Source organism: Pan paniscus, chromosome 2, assembly GCF_029289425.2.
Source record: "Pan paniscus chromosome 2, NHGRI_mPanPan1-v2.0_pri, whole genome shotgun sequence".
NCBI classification, from domain to species: domain Eukaryota; kingdom Metazoa; phylum Chordata; class Mammalia; order Primates; family Hominidae; genus Pan; species Pan paniscus.
In genome coordinates, this window is record NC_085926.1 from 177,483,578 (window position 1) to 177,501,955 (window position 18,378).

At 39.7% G+C, this 18,378-nt stretch overlaps 1 protein-coding gene across 3 annotated transcripts in view; it reads left to right on the top strand.

Moving 5' to 3' along the window:
* NDUFB5 (NADH:ubiquinone oxidoreductase subunit B5) overlaps positions 1-9,270 on the top strand; it is a 19,810-nt gene extending 10,540 nt beyond the window's left edge. The window contains exons 3-6 of one of the 3 annotated variants that reach the window (XM_003831967.6): positions 748-814; positions 1,755-1,816; positions 3,186-3,292; positions 8,678-9,270. In XM_003831967.6, the coding sequence (XP_003832015.1) occupies positions 748-814; positions 1,755-1,816; positions 3,186-3,292; positions 8,678-8,798 (357 nt within the window). In that variant the 3' untranslated portion in view covers positions 8,799-9,270. The remainder of the gene's footprint in view (positions 1-747; positions 815-1,754; positions 1,817-3,185; positions 3,293-8,677) is intronic. The other 2 variants (XM_008957342.3, XM_008957341.6) reach the window with 2 other exon arrangements.
* Positions 9,271-18,378: the final 9,108 nt, after the last annotated feature.

Sequence of the window (18,378 nt, forward strand, 5' to 3'; positions counted from 1 at the left end):
TAGTGAAGCTTTCCTTCTTCACAAAAGGATTTACACTAAATGGAGGTAAAACTTGAACCATTCCTTTCTTCTGAAGATTATGGCATTTCGAAATAGAATCTGTGTTCCTATAACTAAAATATTCTTTAAATTACCAAAGAACTTGTTGAAAGACTTGCTTAAATAAAGGAGCTACATTATTTTGGGATATGATTTTATATTTATATGTTGTTCAGGAACATTGATTTCAGAGAGTAACGGATCTATAGTGCAATCTTAATTTAGCAATAATATAATTACATTGCTTATTTAGAATGCTGACTATATTTCTGTCTCAAGGCTCTATAGGAACAAAGTAGAGGCTTAGAAAATGGGAGATTGTCTGGACCATCTGCCACGGTAGATAAAGCTCTGAATCATCATTTGAGTACTGACCTTAAAACTTTCTCTTGCCCTTCCGTTGTGTTTAATGACCTTTTTCATCTCCTTGGTTGAGCCCTTACTTTTCTTGTTATGACCAGCTCAAATCCTGTTTAGTGGTAGAAATCACCCTGATGCTTTTAGACTTTTGTTCTTAACATATTGTTTTCTTTCATGGCATTGCTTTACCAAAAAGTAAAATCACAGAAATCAATAATTTGGTACTGTATGCCCAATTTGGCAAGTTATTTTATAAGAAATATGAGGAAATCATATCATGAGGATGATTTGTGTGTGGGGAGAGTTACGAAATGGTCATGAGAAACACTTTTTTTTTCTTTATCTTAGAGATTCTACATTGCATTAACTGGGATTCCAGTAACAATTTTCATAACTCTGGTGAATGTATTCATTGGTAAGTCACTTCCATCCCCTGCCAGCACCACCAGATTGGAAAAATTTTTAAACATATGTACATTAATATAAAAAAGAAATTATGGATATTGTAATGAAAAGCTCTTTAAATAATTAAATAAGCATAAGCATGGCAGTTTATCTTAAAATAACCAAATCTCAATCTGAACTAAGAATTTTTTAATCCATCCTAGAACATATAAAACTATAATCCTCGGCCAGGCACAGTGGCTCACGCCTGTAATCCCAGCACTTTGGGAGGCCGAGGCAGGCAGATCATGAGGTCAGGGGTTCGAGACCAGCCTGGCTGACATAGTGAAACCCCGTCTCTACTAAAAATACAAAAAATTAGCTGGGCGTGGTGGCAGGCGCCTGTAATCCCAGCTACTCGGGAGGCTGAGGCAGGAGAATGGCTTGAACCCAGGAGGTGGAGGTTGCAGTGAGCTGAGATGGCGCCATCGCACTCCAGCCCGGGCAACAGAGTGAGACTCTGTCCCCCCCCCCCCAAAAAAAAACTATAATCCTCTTACAAAGACCGAAAGTGTCAATGACAGTAAACATTAGATTTTCGTGGGAAATTTTGTTCAAAGTACTTCTAACACCTTGAATCCTAAAATGTTTTGTATCATAGGTATAGGGAAGACCAGAAGGAATAATATGTCCTTTATTATATCTTGTTACAGTATAGAAAAACAAAATGAGAAACTCATGGAATACCTATAAATAATGCCTTACACAGAGAGATGTCTAAAAATGTCTAACAAATGAATTGATTTTCAGCCAGATTAAAGTGAATTAAAAATACTACATATCTTCATTGGTACAAATTTTTTAAAGAATCCTTTAAAACCACAAGAAGTTAGTTTCTTACTTTAATGGTGAATAATTAATTTTATAAACTCCTCATGCTAAAGTTGAACATAACCATTTTTTCTTATTAGGTCAAGCTGAACTAGCAGAAATTCCAGAAGGCTATGTCCCAGAACACTGGGAATATTATAAGGTTTGTATAGGACATTGACAATTACATACTGTTACATGCCTTGTCAACGCACTAGTTAATGTCTTAATTCAGCAATTATGATATAGTCAGGTTTTTTGTTTTGTTTTTTTGAGACAGCATCTCGCTGTGTCGCCCAGGCTGGAGTGCAGTGGCGCGATTTCGTCTCACTGCAACTTCTGCCTCCCGCATTCAAGCGATTCTCATGCCTCAGTCTCCCACGTTGCTGGGATCACAGGTGTGTGCTGCCACTCCTGGCTAATTTTTGTATTTTTAGTAGAGACAGGATTTCACCATGTTGGCCAGGCTTTTCTGGAACTCCTGGCCTCAAGTGATCCACCCACCTCAGCCTCCCAAAGTCCTGGGATTAAAGGTGTGAGCCACTGTGACCAGCCATGATAGAGTTTTGTATTTCATTTTTTATATCAAGCAGATACATTTTTTTGCATACTTTTTATAAACAACGAGTTTTGGTACTTCATTTTTTAAAAAATCATTTTAAGCTTTACAATTTTTTAAAGAATGATTGCAGTGTGTTCTCAGCCTAACAGAGTAACATAATTTATCCTAAGTTCAATGCCTTAGGAAAGACTTCACCAATGTTAATGCTAGCTGTCATTTATTGAGTACCTACTATGTAACAGGTACTGTGCTGAGTGTTTTACAAATATTTATTATTTCATCCCATGTAAAATGTACTATTATTATTCCCTCTTTGTAGATGAAGAAACTGAGGCTAAAAGAGTTAAGTGACCTGTCTAGATGGGGTCACTATTTCAACCCAGGCAACTTTGACTCCAGAGCCTGAACTGTTGGTCATTATACCATACTGCCACTGCTACCAAAATCCAAAATTAATTTTGTTACTTGTTTTTACAAGTGTTATTGTGAGCCTTGAATAGAGTATGTCCCATCATGTTTTATTATCTGAATGAATTATATTTTAAATACAAATCTTAAACCATTAAATCTTAAGGCAGACCTTACACTTAGTTTGTTTATGCTAACTGGTGCAAAGAGCTCCATTTTTGAATTACCAAAACCTGGGTTTGTCTTCTGAATCTGCCACCTAAGATGCTCAGCATAGTGTAATGGAAAAGAGTACACAGCTTTGGAGTCAGACAGACCTGGTTTGAGTCCAGGTGCTGCCATTTATTAGCTACGTAACTTTGTGCAATTCACTTATCTTTAAAATGCGGACAAAAATAGTATCCACCTAATCTGTTAAAATTATTTTATATACGTGTATATTAGTTACATAGTAGATGTTATTGGTTTATCTAACTGAAATGATCATTTTAAAGAATAATCAACTAGAAAAGCAAAGTATTATTCAGAAATGGACTAATATTAAACGAATTTTCTCTTGTAGCATCCCATATCGAGATGGATTGCCCGTAATTTCTATGATAGTCCTGAAAAGATATATGAAAGAACAATGGCCGTCCTTCAGATTGAAGCTGAAAAGGCTGAATTACGGTAGGAAAAACGAGGGGGTAGGTGGGAAAGAAAATCTTCCTAAGGTAGCAAACCACCAGAAAAAATTAATAAAACTATTAATATTTCAGCACTATAGGATACTTTATGTAAAAGGATAAAGATACGTCCAGATGCAGTGGCTCACACCTGTAATCCCAGCACTTTGGGAGGCTACAGGCGTGGTGGTACGTGCCTGTAATCCCAGCTACTCAAGAGGCTGAGGCAGAAGAATCACTTCAACCTGGGAGGCAGAGGTTGCAGTGAGCCAAGACCATGCCACTGCACTGCAGCCTGGGTGACAGTGCAAGACTCCGTCTCCAAAGAAAAAAAAAATGGATAAAGATAGAATTAGCTTGTTTGGAGTGAAAACTATAAACTGGTGACAAGGAGACTATTAGGAGATATGTGTCAGATTAAAAAGAGTTCTTTTTTAAATTTTTGAATTTTTTTTTAGAGTGGAAGTCTTGCTCTGTTGCCCCAGCTGGGAAGCAGATGGATGGGTATATCCATCCAGTGAAATATATAATGTGGCCATTAAAAAGAAAGGGATATATGCTGTTACGGAAAGCTATGTGGATTTTCTTTCTTATATATTATATTTTATATACATATTAAAAAGCTAGACATATATTTTTTCCCCTCTCTTATGGTGCTGAGTGCCTGTTTTTTGTTTTTTTTTTTTTAATTATACTTTAAGTTTTAGGGTACATGTGCACAACGTGCAGGTTAGTTATGTATACATGTGCCATGTTGGTGTGCTGCACCCATTAACTCATTATTTAACATTAGGTATATCTCCTAATGCTATCCCTCCCCCCTCCACCCACCCCACAACAGGCCCCAGTGTGCGATGTTCCCCTTCCTGTGTCCATGTGTTCTCATTGTTCAATTCCCACCTATGACTGAGAACATGCAGTGTTTGGTTTTTTGTCCTTGCGATAGTTTGCTAAGAATGATGGTTTCCAGCTTCATCCATGTCCCTACAAAGGACATGAACTCATCATTTTTTATGGCTGCATAGTATTCCATGGTGTATATGTGCCACATTTTCTTAATCCAGTCTATCACTGTTGGACATTTGGCTTGTCCAAGTCTTTGCTATTGTGAATAGTGCCACAGTAAACATATGTGTGCATGTGTCTTTATAGCAGCATGATTTATAATCCTTTGGGTATATACCCAGTAATGGGATGGCTGGGTCAAATGGTATTTCTAGTTCTAGATCCCTGAGGAATCGCCACACTGACTTCCACAATGGTTGAACTAGTTTACAGTCCCACCAACAGTGTAAAAGTGTTCCTATTTCTCCACATCCTCTCCAGCACCTGTTGTTTCCTGACTTTTTAATGATCACCTTTCTAACTGGTATGAGATGGTATCTCATTGTGGTTTTGATTTGCATTTCTCTGATGGCCAGTGATATGAACATTTTTTCATGTGTCTTTTGGCTGCATAAATGTCTTCTTTTGAGAAGTGTCTGTTCATATCCTTCGCCCACTTTTTGATGGGGTTGTTTGTTTTTTTCTTGTAAATTTGTTTGAGTTCATTGTAGATTCTGGATATTAGCCCTTTGTCAGATGAGTAGATTGCAGAAATTTTTTCCCATTCTGTAGGTTGCCTGTTCACTCTGATGGTAGTTTCTTTTGCTGTGCAGAGCTCTTTAGTTTAATTAGATCCCATTTGTCAATTTTGGCTTTTGTTGCCATTGCTTTTGGTGTTTTAGACATGAAGTCCTTGCCCATGCCTATGTCCTGAATGGTATTGCCTAGGTTTTCTTCTGGGGTTTTTATGGTTTTAGGTCTAACATTTAAGTCTTTAATCCATCTTGAATTAATTTTTGTATAAGGTGTAAGGAAGGGATCCAGTTTCAGCTTTCTACATATGGCTAGCCAGTTTTCCCAGCACCATTTATTAAATAGGGAATCCTTTCCCCATTTCTTGTTTTCGTCAGGTTTGTCAAAGATCAGATAGTTGTAGATGTGTGGTATTATTTCTGAGGGCTCTGTTGTGTTCCATTGGTCTCTATCTCTGTTTTGGTACCAGTACCATGCTGTTTTGGTTACTGTAGCCTTGTAGTATAGTTTGAAGTCAGGTAGCGTGATGCTTCCAGCTTTGTTCTTTTGGCTTAGGATTGACTTGGAGTGCCTGTGTTTTTTTAACCAGTCCCCTATTGCTGGTACTTGGGTTGTTTCCAAGTTTTTTGCTATTGTACATACTGCTGTGTTTAATTTTCCCCCATATTGTTTGCATATTTATGTAACATATCTGGAAAATAAATTTCTGGAAGTGGCATTAATAAGCCAAATAGCACATGCTTTTAAACTTTGGGTAGATATTGCCAAACTCTTCTCCAAAAAGTTGCACCAGTTGTTTCTTCATCAGTTTCCATGTTTCAGTTTTCCATGTTTCTCTGTAATGGAATTTATCAAAGTGAAACATTTTTGTTGATAGGGTAATTGAAAAATGTTACCTCATCATTTCAATTTTATATTTCTTTGTAAAGTTGAGTAGTTTTTAAATATCTATTAATTGTGTATTTCTTTTCTTTCTTCCCCCCCGCCGAGACAAAGTCTTGCTCTGTTGCCCAGGCTGGAGTACAGTGGCATGATCTTGACTCACTGCAGCCTTGGTCTCCTGGGTTCAAGCTGTCCTCCCACCCAAGTCTCCCTAGTAGCCAAGATTACAGGTGCATGACACCATGCCCAGTTAATTTTTGTATTTTTTGTAAAGACATAGTTTCACCGTGTTGCCTAGGCTGCTCTCAAACACCTGGGCTCAAGCGATCCACCCTCCGGGCCTCCCAAAATGCTGAGATTACAGGCGTGAGCCACTGCACCTGGCTGTGCGTATTTCTTTCTCTATATATTGTCTTTTGGCAGTGTAGAAATTTTTGCAACACAGAAGTGTTTTTACATTTTCAGGTAACAAATCTGTAATAGTAACTAATAATATTTTCTTTTTTTTTTTTTTTTTTGAGACAGTTTTGCTCTGTCTCGCAGGCTGGAGTACAGTGGCGTGGTCTCGGCTCACTGCAACCTCTGCTTTCCGGGTTCAAGCGATTCTGCCTCAGCCTCCCGAGTAGCTGGGATTACAGGCGCCCGCCACCACACCCTGCAAATTTTTGTATTTTTAATAGAGACCGGGTTTTGCCAGGCTGGTCTTGAACTCCTGGCCTCAAGTGATCTGCCTGCCTCAGCCTCCCAAAGTGCTGGGATTACATACGTGAGCCACCATACCTGGCCGCTAATAAATTTTTGAGTACATTTTGTATCAGTGTTTTAATTACTTTCTATGTATTTACTCATTTATAATTATTGTCAGGTTTGACAGTCTTTAGCTTTTGGGATTTTGTGTCATACAGAGATCTCTGATGATAATTAAATCAGTAAATATATAATTCCAAAATTATTTTTTTTAATATTCACTGTGTCTTCCTTTTCTTTTTTTGAGACAGGATCTCGTTCTGTTGCCTCAGCTGGAGTGCAGTGTTGCAGTCATGGCTCACTGCAGCCCCGACCTCCTGGGCTTAAGCAGTCCTCCAGCCTCAGCCTCCTGAGTAGCTGGGACCACAGGTGCTGGCCACCATGCCCAACTAATTGTTTGGGGGGTTTTTTTTGTTTGTTTGTTTGTTTTGGTAGAGATGGGATCTTGCTCTGTTGGCCAGGCTGATCTCGAACTCCTGGGCTCAAGCAGTCTTCCTGCCTTGGCCTCCCATAGTGCTGGGATTACAGGCATGAGTCAGCTTGCCCAGCCTGTTTTTGTCTTTTGTTTTGTTTTTGTTTTTTTTTTATTTGACATGGGGACTTGCTCTGTTGCCCAGGCTGGACTTGAACTCCTGAGCTCAAGCAACCTTCCCACCTCAGCTCCTGAGTAGCTAGGACTACAGACGTGCCACTGCTCCCAGCTTACTATTTTTTAATGAAATAGGAAGGTGCTACACATGCTTATTTTATACCTTGCTTTTTAAAAACATAACAGTATATGTAGCATCTCCTCCCATGTTACTACATACAGATTCTCCTTATTCTTTTTAGCAGGTACATAGTAGTCCATTATGTGGATGAATCATAATTTAACCAGTTAGTCTCATGTTGATAAATATTTTAATTACTCACGGTTTGGATAGTTATACTCTAAAGAGTAGACAAGAAAGAGAACGTTATTTAATCCTTCAAAAAAGATCAATAAACATACCCTCACAAAGGCATATAATCTCCCATAGGGTAAGTGAGCTGGTTGAGGTTCATAAAGTGACTTATTTAACTCTGATAAATTTTTAGTCCTATGAAAAACTATGTATTCTATAAAAACAGAAAGTAAAAGGTTTGATGGAGAAGGGACTACTTCAGGAATGTGTGATTGTTTGTGCAAAGACTTAGATATGGAAGAGGGAAAGCACCTGTATAAAATAAGAGATTATTCAATTTGTGAAGAAGGACAAGGACAAGAAAGTAGATGTTAGAGTTGGAGAATATTTATCTTAATCTTGATTTTTCTTGCTTTCTATTTATGTTTGTATAAATATTGACTGAGTATCTGATGTTGACTGGGCCTGGTATAATGCTGGTGAATAAAAAACCAGTTCTACTCTCGAAAAGTTTTCTGTCCTAATGGTGATAGGCAGACACAAGATGTGAAACTCCAAAAAAGCTTATTCATTTGTTAATTCCTAACACCTGGCACAGCATATGGCCATAGTAGTAGACATTCTGTAAATGACTCTCCTAGCATCTAAAAGGTGAGAAGATAGGAAAAGCACTGTAACAATTCAGATGAAAGTGATCTGTGCAGGCACACTGAAGGAGAGAATTCGCTATCAATTTGAGTAATGTTTTGGTGTTAAAAACTGTTTGGTAGGCCGGGTGTGGTGGCTCACGCCTGTGATCCCAGCACTTTGGGAGGCCAAGGCAGGCAGATCACGACGAGGTCAGGAGTTAGAGACCAGCCTGGCCAACATGATGAAACCCTGTCTCCACTAAAAATACAAAAATTAGCTGGGCATGGTGGTGGGCCCCTGTAGTCCCAGCTACTTGGGAGGCTGAGGCAGGAGGATCACTTGAGCCTGGGAGGTAGAAGTTGCAGTGAGCTGAGACTGCGCCATAGCACTCTGACCTGGGCAACCGTGCAAGACTCCGTCTCAAAAAAACAAAAACAACAAAAAAACTGTTTGATAGCTATCTATATAAGCAACATAATAAAAGTCAAAAATAAGTCCCAAATTTTGGTTATAGATATATACCAGATGTATGCCTACATAAGGGTCTGTGGAGGAACATTATACTTTACATAAAAGCAGACTCCAGTGATTGTCCTTTATGGAAATGGCTCATTAAATTTATAATTGGAAGTGCTGGAATCTCAATATTGCTGTTCCATTTGTTACAGGGTAAAGGAGCTGGAAGTACGAAAATTGATGCGTGTGAGAGGAGATGGACCCTGGTATTACTATGAGACAATTGACAAGGAACTTATTGATCATTCTCCGAAAGCAACTCCTGACAATTAAGCATTTTTTTCTCCAAATACAAAGTATATTCTCTTTATTGGAAAATAAATTAATAAATATATTCTGTATTTTTGCTCTCCGTGAAAAACAAAAGCGCTTCTGACATTACTGTCTCTCAGTGTTGGTTCAGATTGAGGCTTTTGTTTGAGGAGTTTGGCTTCCAGTCCCCAAAGAAGGTTTGTACTAATAAAAATGTACTAATAAAAACTGGAGAAATAGGAATTTGTGAACTCCTAAAATTGTAGCAACTTTGAAAGGTTAGTGTTTTATTTACCTGACAAATGGAAGTTATAGAAGTCTAATAATGTTAAGCACCAGTAGTTATAGTATTTTGTACAAATGCCTGTACTGTAGATGTCTGTATTATTGAGGGGCAACTCAGGATTTTAAGTTCCATAAAGTATTGAACCAACTCTAAAATGTTAACTCCTTAATAAACAGATTCTCAGTAAACAAATTTTAAAGTTTATAATGCTTTCATGGTTTTTTTTTTTTTTTGCCATGTATTGTTCTTTTTTAAACTACACACATACACACAGACACGTACACACACACACACACACACACACACACGCTCTTTTCCTAGATGCAATCTCTGGGATCCCTTAGAGTCCTTTTTTGGGGAAGTAGTTGCACTAGGTAATGTGATTCCTGCAGAGATTATAAAATGTGAGTAAAAGCTAAAAATGACTCATTTATTAAGCATTTATTGTCTGCTAGACACTATATTAAATAACCGCATTTTTTAACATTATTTTCTTTTTTTTTTTTTTTGACGAAGTCTTGCACTGTCACCCAGGCTAGAGTGCAGTGCCGCGATCTCGGCTGCAACCTCCACCTCCCGGGTTCAAGCAATTCTTGTCTCAGCCTCCCAAGTAGCTGGGATTACAGGCACCCACCACCACACCCGGCTAATTTTTGTATTTTTCAGTAAAGACTGTTTCGCTGTGTTGGCCAGGCTGGTCTTGAACTTCTGACCTCAGGTGATTGGCCTGTCTCCACTTCCCAAAGTGCTGATTACAGGCCTGAGCCACTGCACCCAACATTATTTTCAAAATGACAAGAGGTAGTATTACTCTCTTAAGTTTTACACATTAGAAACCTGAGGCTCAGATGTTAAACACAAACTCAGTATTTACAAAAATAAACATTTAAAACATTTACACTTCAACTTCCAAAATGGCTTTTTACCATAAACATTCAGGATTTTCAAACCTGTAACAGCTTATCAATGCATCTCATCTTAGAAGTATGTTTTACATTCTTCATAAAAATAAAAATGAATCCAGGCTTCCTAAGATTCAGGCCAGTGGGTCTCCACTTAAGGCCAAATGGAGAAATAATTTTTTGCTGCCTAAACACACAAGTGAATTGAAAAGCCACAGGCCATTCATTCAACAAATAACTTTATTATTTTTATTGATAATGTACTTGTAATGTGGTATTTTGATACATGTATGCAATGTATAATGGTCAAATCAGGGTATTTGAATATACATATATTTCAAAATATAGTTATATATTTCAAAATAAGATATAGCAAGTTAGAAGTATATATAAGTATATTATTATATGTTATTGTTAACTATAATTTACCTACTGTACTATCAAATACTAGAACTTATTCCTTGTATCTAAATGTATTCTTGTAACCATTAACTAACTTTTCTGAATTTCCTACTCTCCCCTTCCCTTCCCAGCCTTGTAACCACCTTTCTACTCTGCCTCCATGAGACCCATTTTTTAATCTCCCACGTATGAGTGAGAACATTCAATATTTGTCTTTCTAGGCTTGGCTTATTTCACTTACATTAATGACCTCCAGTTCCATCCATGTTGCTACAAATGACAGAATCCCATTCTTTTTCATAATATTGTCCATACATACCACATTTTCTATATCCATTTATCTGTTGATGGACACAGGTTGCAAAGGGATTGCTGGATTGTATGATAATTCTATGTGTAGTTTCTTGAGGCACCTTCATGGTGTTCTTCATAGTGGTTGTACTACTGTACATTCCTACCAATGGTGGATGAGCGTTCCCCTTTCTCCACATCCTCACAAGCATTTGTTATTTTTTCTTTTTTTTCAAATGAACATTTTAACTGGGGTGAGATATCTTAATGTGGTATTGGTTTACATTTCCCTAATTATGGTTGAGCATTTTTTCACATATCTAATGGCCATTCATATGTCTTCCTTTGAGAAATGTCTATACAGATCTCTTGCCCTTTTTTTAAATTTTTTTTTTTTTTGAATTGGGGTCACCCAGGCTGGAGGTGATCTGGGCTTCCGCATCCTGGGCTCAAGTGATCATTCCACCTCAGGATGACCCAAATAGCTAGGACCAAAGGCGAGTGCCACCATGCTCAGCTAATTTTTTTGTATTTTTTGTAGCGACTGGGTTTCACCATGTTGCCCAGGCTGGTCTTGAACTCCTGTGCTCAAGTGATCTGCTCACCTTGGCCTCTCAAAGTGCAGATACTTTAGCCGTGCCTGGCCTTTTTGTCCATTTTATTTTTTTGAGATGGAGTCTTGCTGTGTCACCCAGGCTGGAGTGCAGTGGTGCGATCTCGACTCAGTGCAACCTCCGCCTCCCAGGTTCAAGCAATTCTCCTGCCTCAGCCTCCTGAGTAGCTGGGATTACAGGTGTGCACCACCACACCCAGCTAATTTTTTTGTATTTTTAGTAGAGAGGGGGTGTCACCATGTTGGCCAGGGTGGTCTTGAACTTCTGACCTTGTGATCTACCCACCTTGGTCTCCCAAAGTGCTGGGATTACAGGTGTGAGCCACTGTGCCCAGCCTGTCCATTTTTTAATCAGGTTATGGGTTTTTTGCTATTGAATTGTTTGAGTTCCTTATATATTCTGGTTATGAATCCCTTGTTAGATGGTGTGTTAGGCCATTCTTGTGTTGCTATAAAGAAAATCCTGAGTCTGGGTAATTTATAAAGAAAAAAGGTGTAAATGGCTCATAATTCTGCAGACTGTACAGGAAGCATGGCACCAGCATTGCTTGGCTTCTGGGGAGGCCTCAAGGAACTTTCACTCATAGCAGAAAGCAAAGCAGGAGCAGGCACATCACATGGCAAGAGAGCAAGAGAGAGAGGTGGAGGAGGTGCCACACACTGTTTTAAACAACCAGATCTCTCAAGAACTCACTGTTGTTAGAAAAGGAATTAAAAGAAATCAAAGAGTGTGTAAGCAGAAACTCAGTTGTACGTAAGAAAACCCAATTCCCCCTGAGAAAGAGAAAGAGCTGGAGTCCTTTAAAAATTAACTGCCTGTTTTTCTGGTGGCTAGTGAGTGTTAGCTCTCCTCTCTTCCCAGGCATTGTGAAGACCCTGTTTCCCTAGCTGTGCAGCTGCAAGGTCACTAGACAGATAAACTCAAGTCGCAAAACGTTTTTCCTTGAAAAGTAAGAAATGATGTAATGCATGTCTTGACTGAATAACTGTCTTTGTTTCTTGCTTCTGTAATATGCTTCCCCCTGCACAGATCTCCCCCTGCCCCACGAAATGCTTAAAAGCTAACTTAACTCTTTGTTCAGGGCTCAGTCCTTTGGATGTTAATCTGACTGGGCCGGAGCACCTAAATAATAAATATCCCCTGAACCCCATCGGTCTCTCTGATTCCTTAAAAATCCTGCAACATTGTGAGGACAGCATCAACGGGATGGTGCCAAACGATTCGTGAGAAATTTGCCATCATGATCCAATCACCTCCCACCAGGCCCCACGTCCAACACTGGGAATCACATTTCAACATGAGAGTTGGGGGGACGAATATCCAAACTCTGTCATATGGATAGTTTGCAGATATTTTCTCCTACTCTGTAGGTTGTCTCTTCACTTTTTTAATTGCTTCCTTTGCTCTACAGAAGCTTTTGTAGCTCAACATAATCCCATTTGTCTTTCTATGTTTTTGTTGCCTGTGCTTTTGAGATCTTACCCAAAAAAATCTTTGCCCAGACCGATGTCCTCTATCATTTCCCCAATGTTTTATTTTAATAGTTTTATAGTTTCAGGTCTTACATTTAATCTTTAATCCATTTCGAGTTGATTTTTATATATAGTGAAAGATGGGGATCTAGTTTCATTCTTCTGCATATGGATATCCAGTTTTCCCAGCACAATTTGTTGAAGACACTGGCAGCTATGTGGGATCTTTTGTAGTTCCATATACATCTTAGAATTTTTTTTTTCTATTTTTGTGAAGAATGTCACTGGTATTGTGATAAGGATTGTATTGAATCTGTAGATTCCTTTGGGTAGTACAGACATTTTAACAATGTTGATTATTCCAATCCACGAGTATGGGATATCTACCTTTCCATTTTTTGGTGCCCTCTTCAATTTCTTTAATTAGTGTTGTATAGTGTTCCTTGTAGAGATCTTTCACTTCTTTGGATAAATTCATTCCTAGGTTTATGTTGTTGTTAGTTTGTTTTGTTTTTAGATTTCCCTATGCAATCTAATTACCACCTCATAATTCTGCCAAAGGATTTGGGAGAAGGGCATATTTTCTCTAAAGCCCCTGCTTATGCAAACCAGTTTGTAGAAGAGGGATAAAGAGAATTGAAGCAGATAGCTCTCGTACATGGTGATAGTAAATGATCCTAGATTTATATGCGTTGATATATTCACCTTAAAAAAAAACCTACAGGATGTTTTTTGACAGTTGTAGTTTTTACTTTATTTTCTCCTTTCTACTATTATAAATGTAAGAAAAGCTTAGAATAAAAAATATGGAAAATATACAATAAATACTGATAATCCTAACGTTCATAAAGACATTTCAGAAGTTTCCTCTAGGCTTTATTTAACACAGCTGGGATCACGTATAAAAAATGGGATCGGCTTTTGTGGCGGAGTGCATGGCTCACGCCTGTAATCCCAGTACTTTGGGAGGATGAGGCAGGAGGATTGCTTGAGGTCAGGAGTTCAATGCCAGCCTGGCCAACATGGTGAAACCCTGTCTCTACTAAAAATACAAAAAATTAGCCGAACCTAGTAGCATACACCTGTAATTCCAGCTACTCAGGAGGCTGAAGCAAAAGAATCGCTTCAACTTGGGAGGCAGAAGTTGCAGTAAGCAGAGATCATACCACTGAACTGCAGCCTGAGTGACAGAGCGAGACTGTCTCAAAAAAAAATAAAATAAAATAAAATAAAATGGGATTGACCTTTTTTTTCTTTTTTAAGTTGTAAAGTGTTTATTGGGAAAAAAAGTGTCAAAGCTAATATATGTGTTTATATTGATTTTTTTTTTTTTTTTTTTTTTTTTTTTTTTTTTTTGAGACGGAGTCTCGCTCTGTCGCCCAGACTGGAGTGCAGTGGCGCGATCTCGGCTCACTGCAAGCTCCGCCTCCCGGGTTCACGCCATTCTCCTGCCTCAGCCTCCCGAGTAGCTGGGACTACAGGAGCCCGCTACCACGCCCGGCTAATTTTTTGTATTTTTAGTAGAGACGGGGTTTCACCCTGTTAGCCAGGAATAGTCTCGATCTCCTGACCTCGTGATCCGCCCGCCTCGGCCTCCCAAAGTGCTGGGATTACAGGCGTGAGCCACCGCGCCCGGCCGTTTATATTGATTCTTATGCTAACTTTTTAAAAGTTCAAATAGTTAAACGTGTTCAATATTGGTCAAGGGAAAGAAAAAGGCACTTGGAGTAAGCTATGGGATCCCAAGGTAGCCCAAGGGTTACTGGAATGACTGTGAGCTGTAACCCGAGGATGCATGGAGGGAGGGGAAGAATACCATATTCCAAGTAGAGAAAATAAGAGGCAAGAGAAAATTGAAATGAAAACCGGTTGGAGAAGCCTGAAATATAGGGCATGAGTGAGTGAGGTGAGAGTGCGGATGAGATTATTTGCACTATTGCAGCTCTCGGTGAAGACTTGGATCTCATCCTAAGGACCATGAGATGTCATTGAAGTGTTTTAAATGGGGAAATGACATGATTGGATTTGTTTTTTAAAGATCACACTGGCTACATGGCAGAGAACAAATTAAAGATAGTGAGTGTAAATTATTCATTCTCAATGGAATCAATATTATCCTTAAAGGGGACAAAAATTGGTTCTTGGGGGATAAAAAGATCTTACTTTTTTATGTACAAAGCATAGCTACACATACATGAGCAGATATATAGTACATTTGTGGTATTAAAATTTTATGGTAGGGGAAGGAACAATTTGGGGGAAAAAATCTAACATGCTCCATAGGGGGTGATAGTGGAAAAAATGATTGAGAAAAACTGACATAAATGCAGGGAAAACCAGCTGGAAAGTTGTTCTGATCATCCAAGTGAGAGATGGTGATCACACGGTGAGGCCAGTAGCAATGGGGATGGATGAAAACAAATGTAAGAAATTGAATGATATTGAGGTGATAGAATTAACAAGACTTGGTGAATCAACTGAGTGTTTTGGGAAATGGAAATAAGGAGTGAAGCATAAATCCTATTTCTGGATTAACCAATGGGGTATTGCTGCTGTTTGCTGAAATGGGGAGGATCGATAGGAGAAACAGTTTTGATACAGAAGACGAGTTCAGTTTTGGACTTGATTTTGAGGTGCTCCAGATCCCTGCAGACCTTCTCTCCCATACAGTGTAGGGAGATAAAAGGACCTAGGACAGAGTCCTGGGAGACAGTAATATTCATGGCAAAAGAAAATGAGAAGGTGGTGTCACAGAAGCTAAGAGAAGAAAGTGTTTTGAGAGGGAAAAGTAAGGACTGAAATATTAAAAGAGTTGATTTAGCAACCCGGGGGCCATTCGTGACCTCAATGGAAACAGATGCTATGGTTGAGTGGAACAGAAGCCAGTTTAGGCTGAGGAAGATGGGGAGTGATGGAAGGGAGGCAACTTCAAGACATTTGGCAGTGCAGAGGAGAAAAGAGGTAGGTAAATTTAACAGCACATGCAGGAGCTAGTCAATGGACAATTTGTGGGGAGAGGCTTCCATATATTAAATGCTGAGCAGAAGGGGTAGTAGAGAGGGAGAGGTTGAAGATAGAGATAAAAAAAAAAGGAGTACTTGATGGGCTGAGATATCTGGGAAGGCAGGAGGAAAGGAGATCCTAGGGAGGCGAAGGGAAAGATTAGGCAGTAGGTTTGGTGGTAGGAGGCTGGCATAGTTCTTACCTGATAATTTCTCTTTTTTGCTAGTGCAAGAGGAAAGGTCATCTGCTGAGAGGGTAAGGGGAAGTGGGACTTTGAGAAAACTGAGAAAAGAAAGTAGTTGCAGAGAATAGGAGAGTGAGATAACATGGGGAAAGTGGTCTTTTGACTAAGCATCATCGAGAGCCCATTTGAGATTGGTGACCATTTATTCATTGTGGCACTACCTGTAAAGTTGGTGGCCTCTTTTGGCAGCACTTAGTAGCCTGAGTGCATGTGCAGGGAAGGTAGATGTTGGAGGATGGAGGTTGCTTGGACAGGAGCAATGGAAGGACCATGGGGAAAGGAAACCTATGGCATTAAGGAGAGTGTCTGACACAATGAACCAGGAAATAATCTTCTTAGGGGAGGAAGTGAAGTGGGGAAGTGTGACATTTAGATTGAAGAACTGGTGTATTATGCAAAATTGAGCATGGAAGCTGGAAGTATTTGAAGTTGTCTTCAAAGAGTGGACTCTCATTCCATTCTGCTTCTAATTAGCTCTTTATATCCTTGCTCATCTGGTATAGATCCCTGTTACTCAACTAAATTATATTGGTATCCTTCCTTCCAGTTTCCCCTTACTGCAAACCTTTCCCCATACTTACCCAAAGTGATCTTTCTAATTTTTAAATCTAATCACACCCTCTGATCTTTAATAGCCTTCAGGTAGTGGCCTGAAACACTGTCTAATCTTTTTTTCTTTCTTTCTTTCTTTTTTTTTTTTTTGAGATGGGAATCTCATTCTGTCACCCAGACTGGAGTGCCGTGGTGTGATCTCGGCTCACCGTAACCTCCGCCTTCTGGGTGCAAGCGATTCTCCTGCCTCAGCCTGCTGAGTAGCTGGGACTACAGGTGCCCGCCACCGTGCCTGGCTAATTTTTGTATTTTTAGTAGAAATGGGGTTTTGTCATGTTGGCCAGGCTGGTCTTGAACTCCTGACCTCCGGTGATCCACCTGCCTCAGCCTCCCAAAGCATGGGATTACAGGTGTGAGCCACCGCGCCCAGCTGAACACTGTCTAATCTTACCCCCTACAAGTTCTCACATCACTCTGGCCCATAAACTTACTAAGCAACTTGCTCTTCCCAGAATAAGCCACATTGTCACATCTGCCATCTCATCTGCCATTTGAATGACTGATCATATTCTCATTCTTCAAGTCGTAGCTCAGAAGCTACCTCCTTTATGAAGGCAAAGGTGAACGCGTGCCATCCTGAATTCTTCCATAGGATGGCATTTTTAAAAATTGTTATGACATTTTCTATTGTATTAGGCTGTATAGAAATCATCAGGTCTTACTGACCTGACAGCTCCTTTAGAAAAGGTGCCATGCCTATTCATCTTATTATCCCCAGCTCATTTCATCCCTCTGGAACACAGTAGACACTGAGTAAAGATCTGTTGAGTGGATGATATATGGGATTAACATGGTTTGGGGTTATCTTTATTCTTTTTTATTTTTATTTTTTAGACAGAGTCTCTCTCTGTCACCCAGACCAGAGTGCAGTGGCACGATCTTGGCTTACTGCAACCTCCACATCCCAGGTTCAAGTTATCTTCGTGCCTCAGCCTCTGGAGTAGCTGGGATTGCAGGCGTGCACCACCAGGCCCATTTAATTTTTGTATTTTTAGTAGAGATGGGGTTTCGCCATGTTGTCCAGACCGGTTTCCAACTCCTGACCTCAGGTGATCCGCCCACCTCCCAAAGTGCTGGGATTACAGGCGTGAGCCACTGCGCCCAGCCAGGTTTTGGGTTATCTTTAAATAATCTTTTTTCTTTTCTGCAATTCTACAGGAGCCCGGCATTATAAAAAGACATGGTGTAAGTTGAACAGACTTCAGACTAAATCCAATCACAAAGAAACATTGAACAAACAAACAAAAAATAAACACTTTATTTTGAAAACAGTGAGTGGACTGTGTTCATTAAAAATGTGAATATAGGCTGGGCGTGGGCTCACGCCTATAATCCCAGCACTTTGGAGACCGAGGCGGGCAGATCACCTGAGTTAGGGAGTTCGAGACCAGCCTGACCAACATGGAGAAACCCCGTCTCTACTAAAAATACAAAATTAGCCAGGCGTGGTGGCACATGACTGTAATTCCAGCTAGTCGGGAGGCTGAGGCAGGAGAATCGCTTGAACCCAGGAAGCGGAGGTTGCAGTGAGCCGAGATTGTGCAATTGCACTCCAGCCTGGGCAAGAAAAGCAAAACTCCGTGTCAAAAAAAAAAAAAAAAAAAGAATATAATCCAGGTGTGGTGGCTCATGCCTGTAATCCCAGGACAGCAGTTTGGAGGCAAAGGTGGAAGGATTGCTTGAGGCCAGGAGTTCAAGACAAGCTTAGGTAACATAGTGAGCAAGACCCCATCCCTACAAAAAGAATTTTAAAAACTATCACCTGTGGTCCTAGT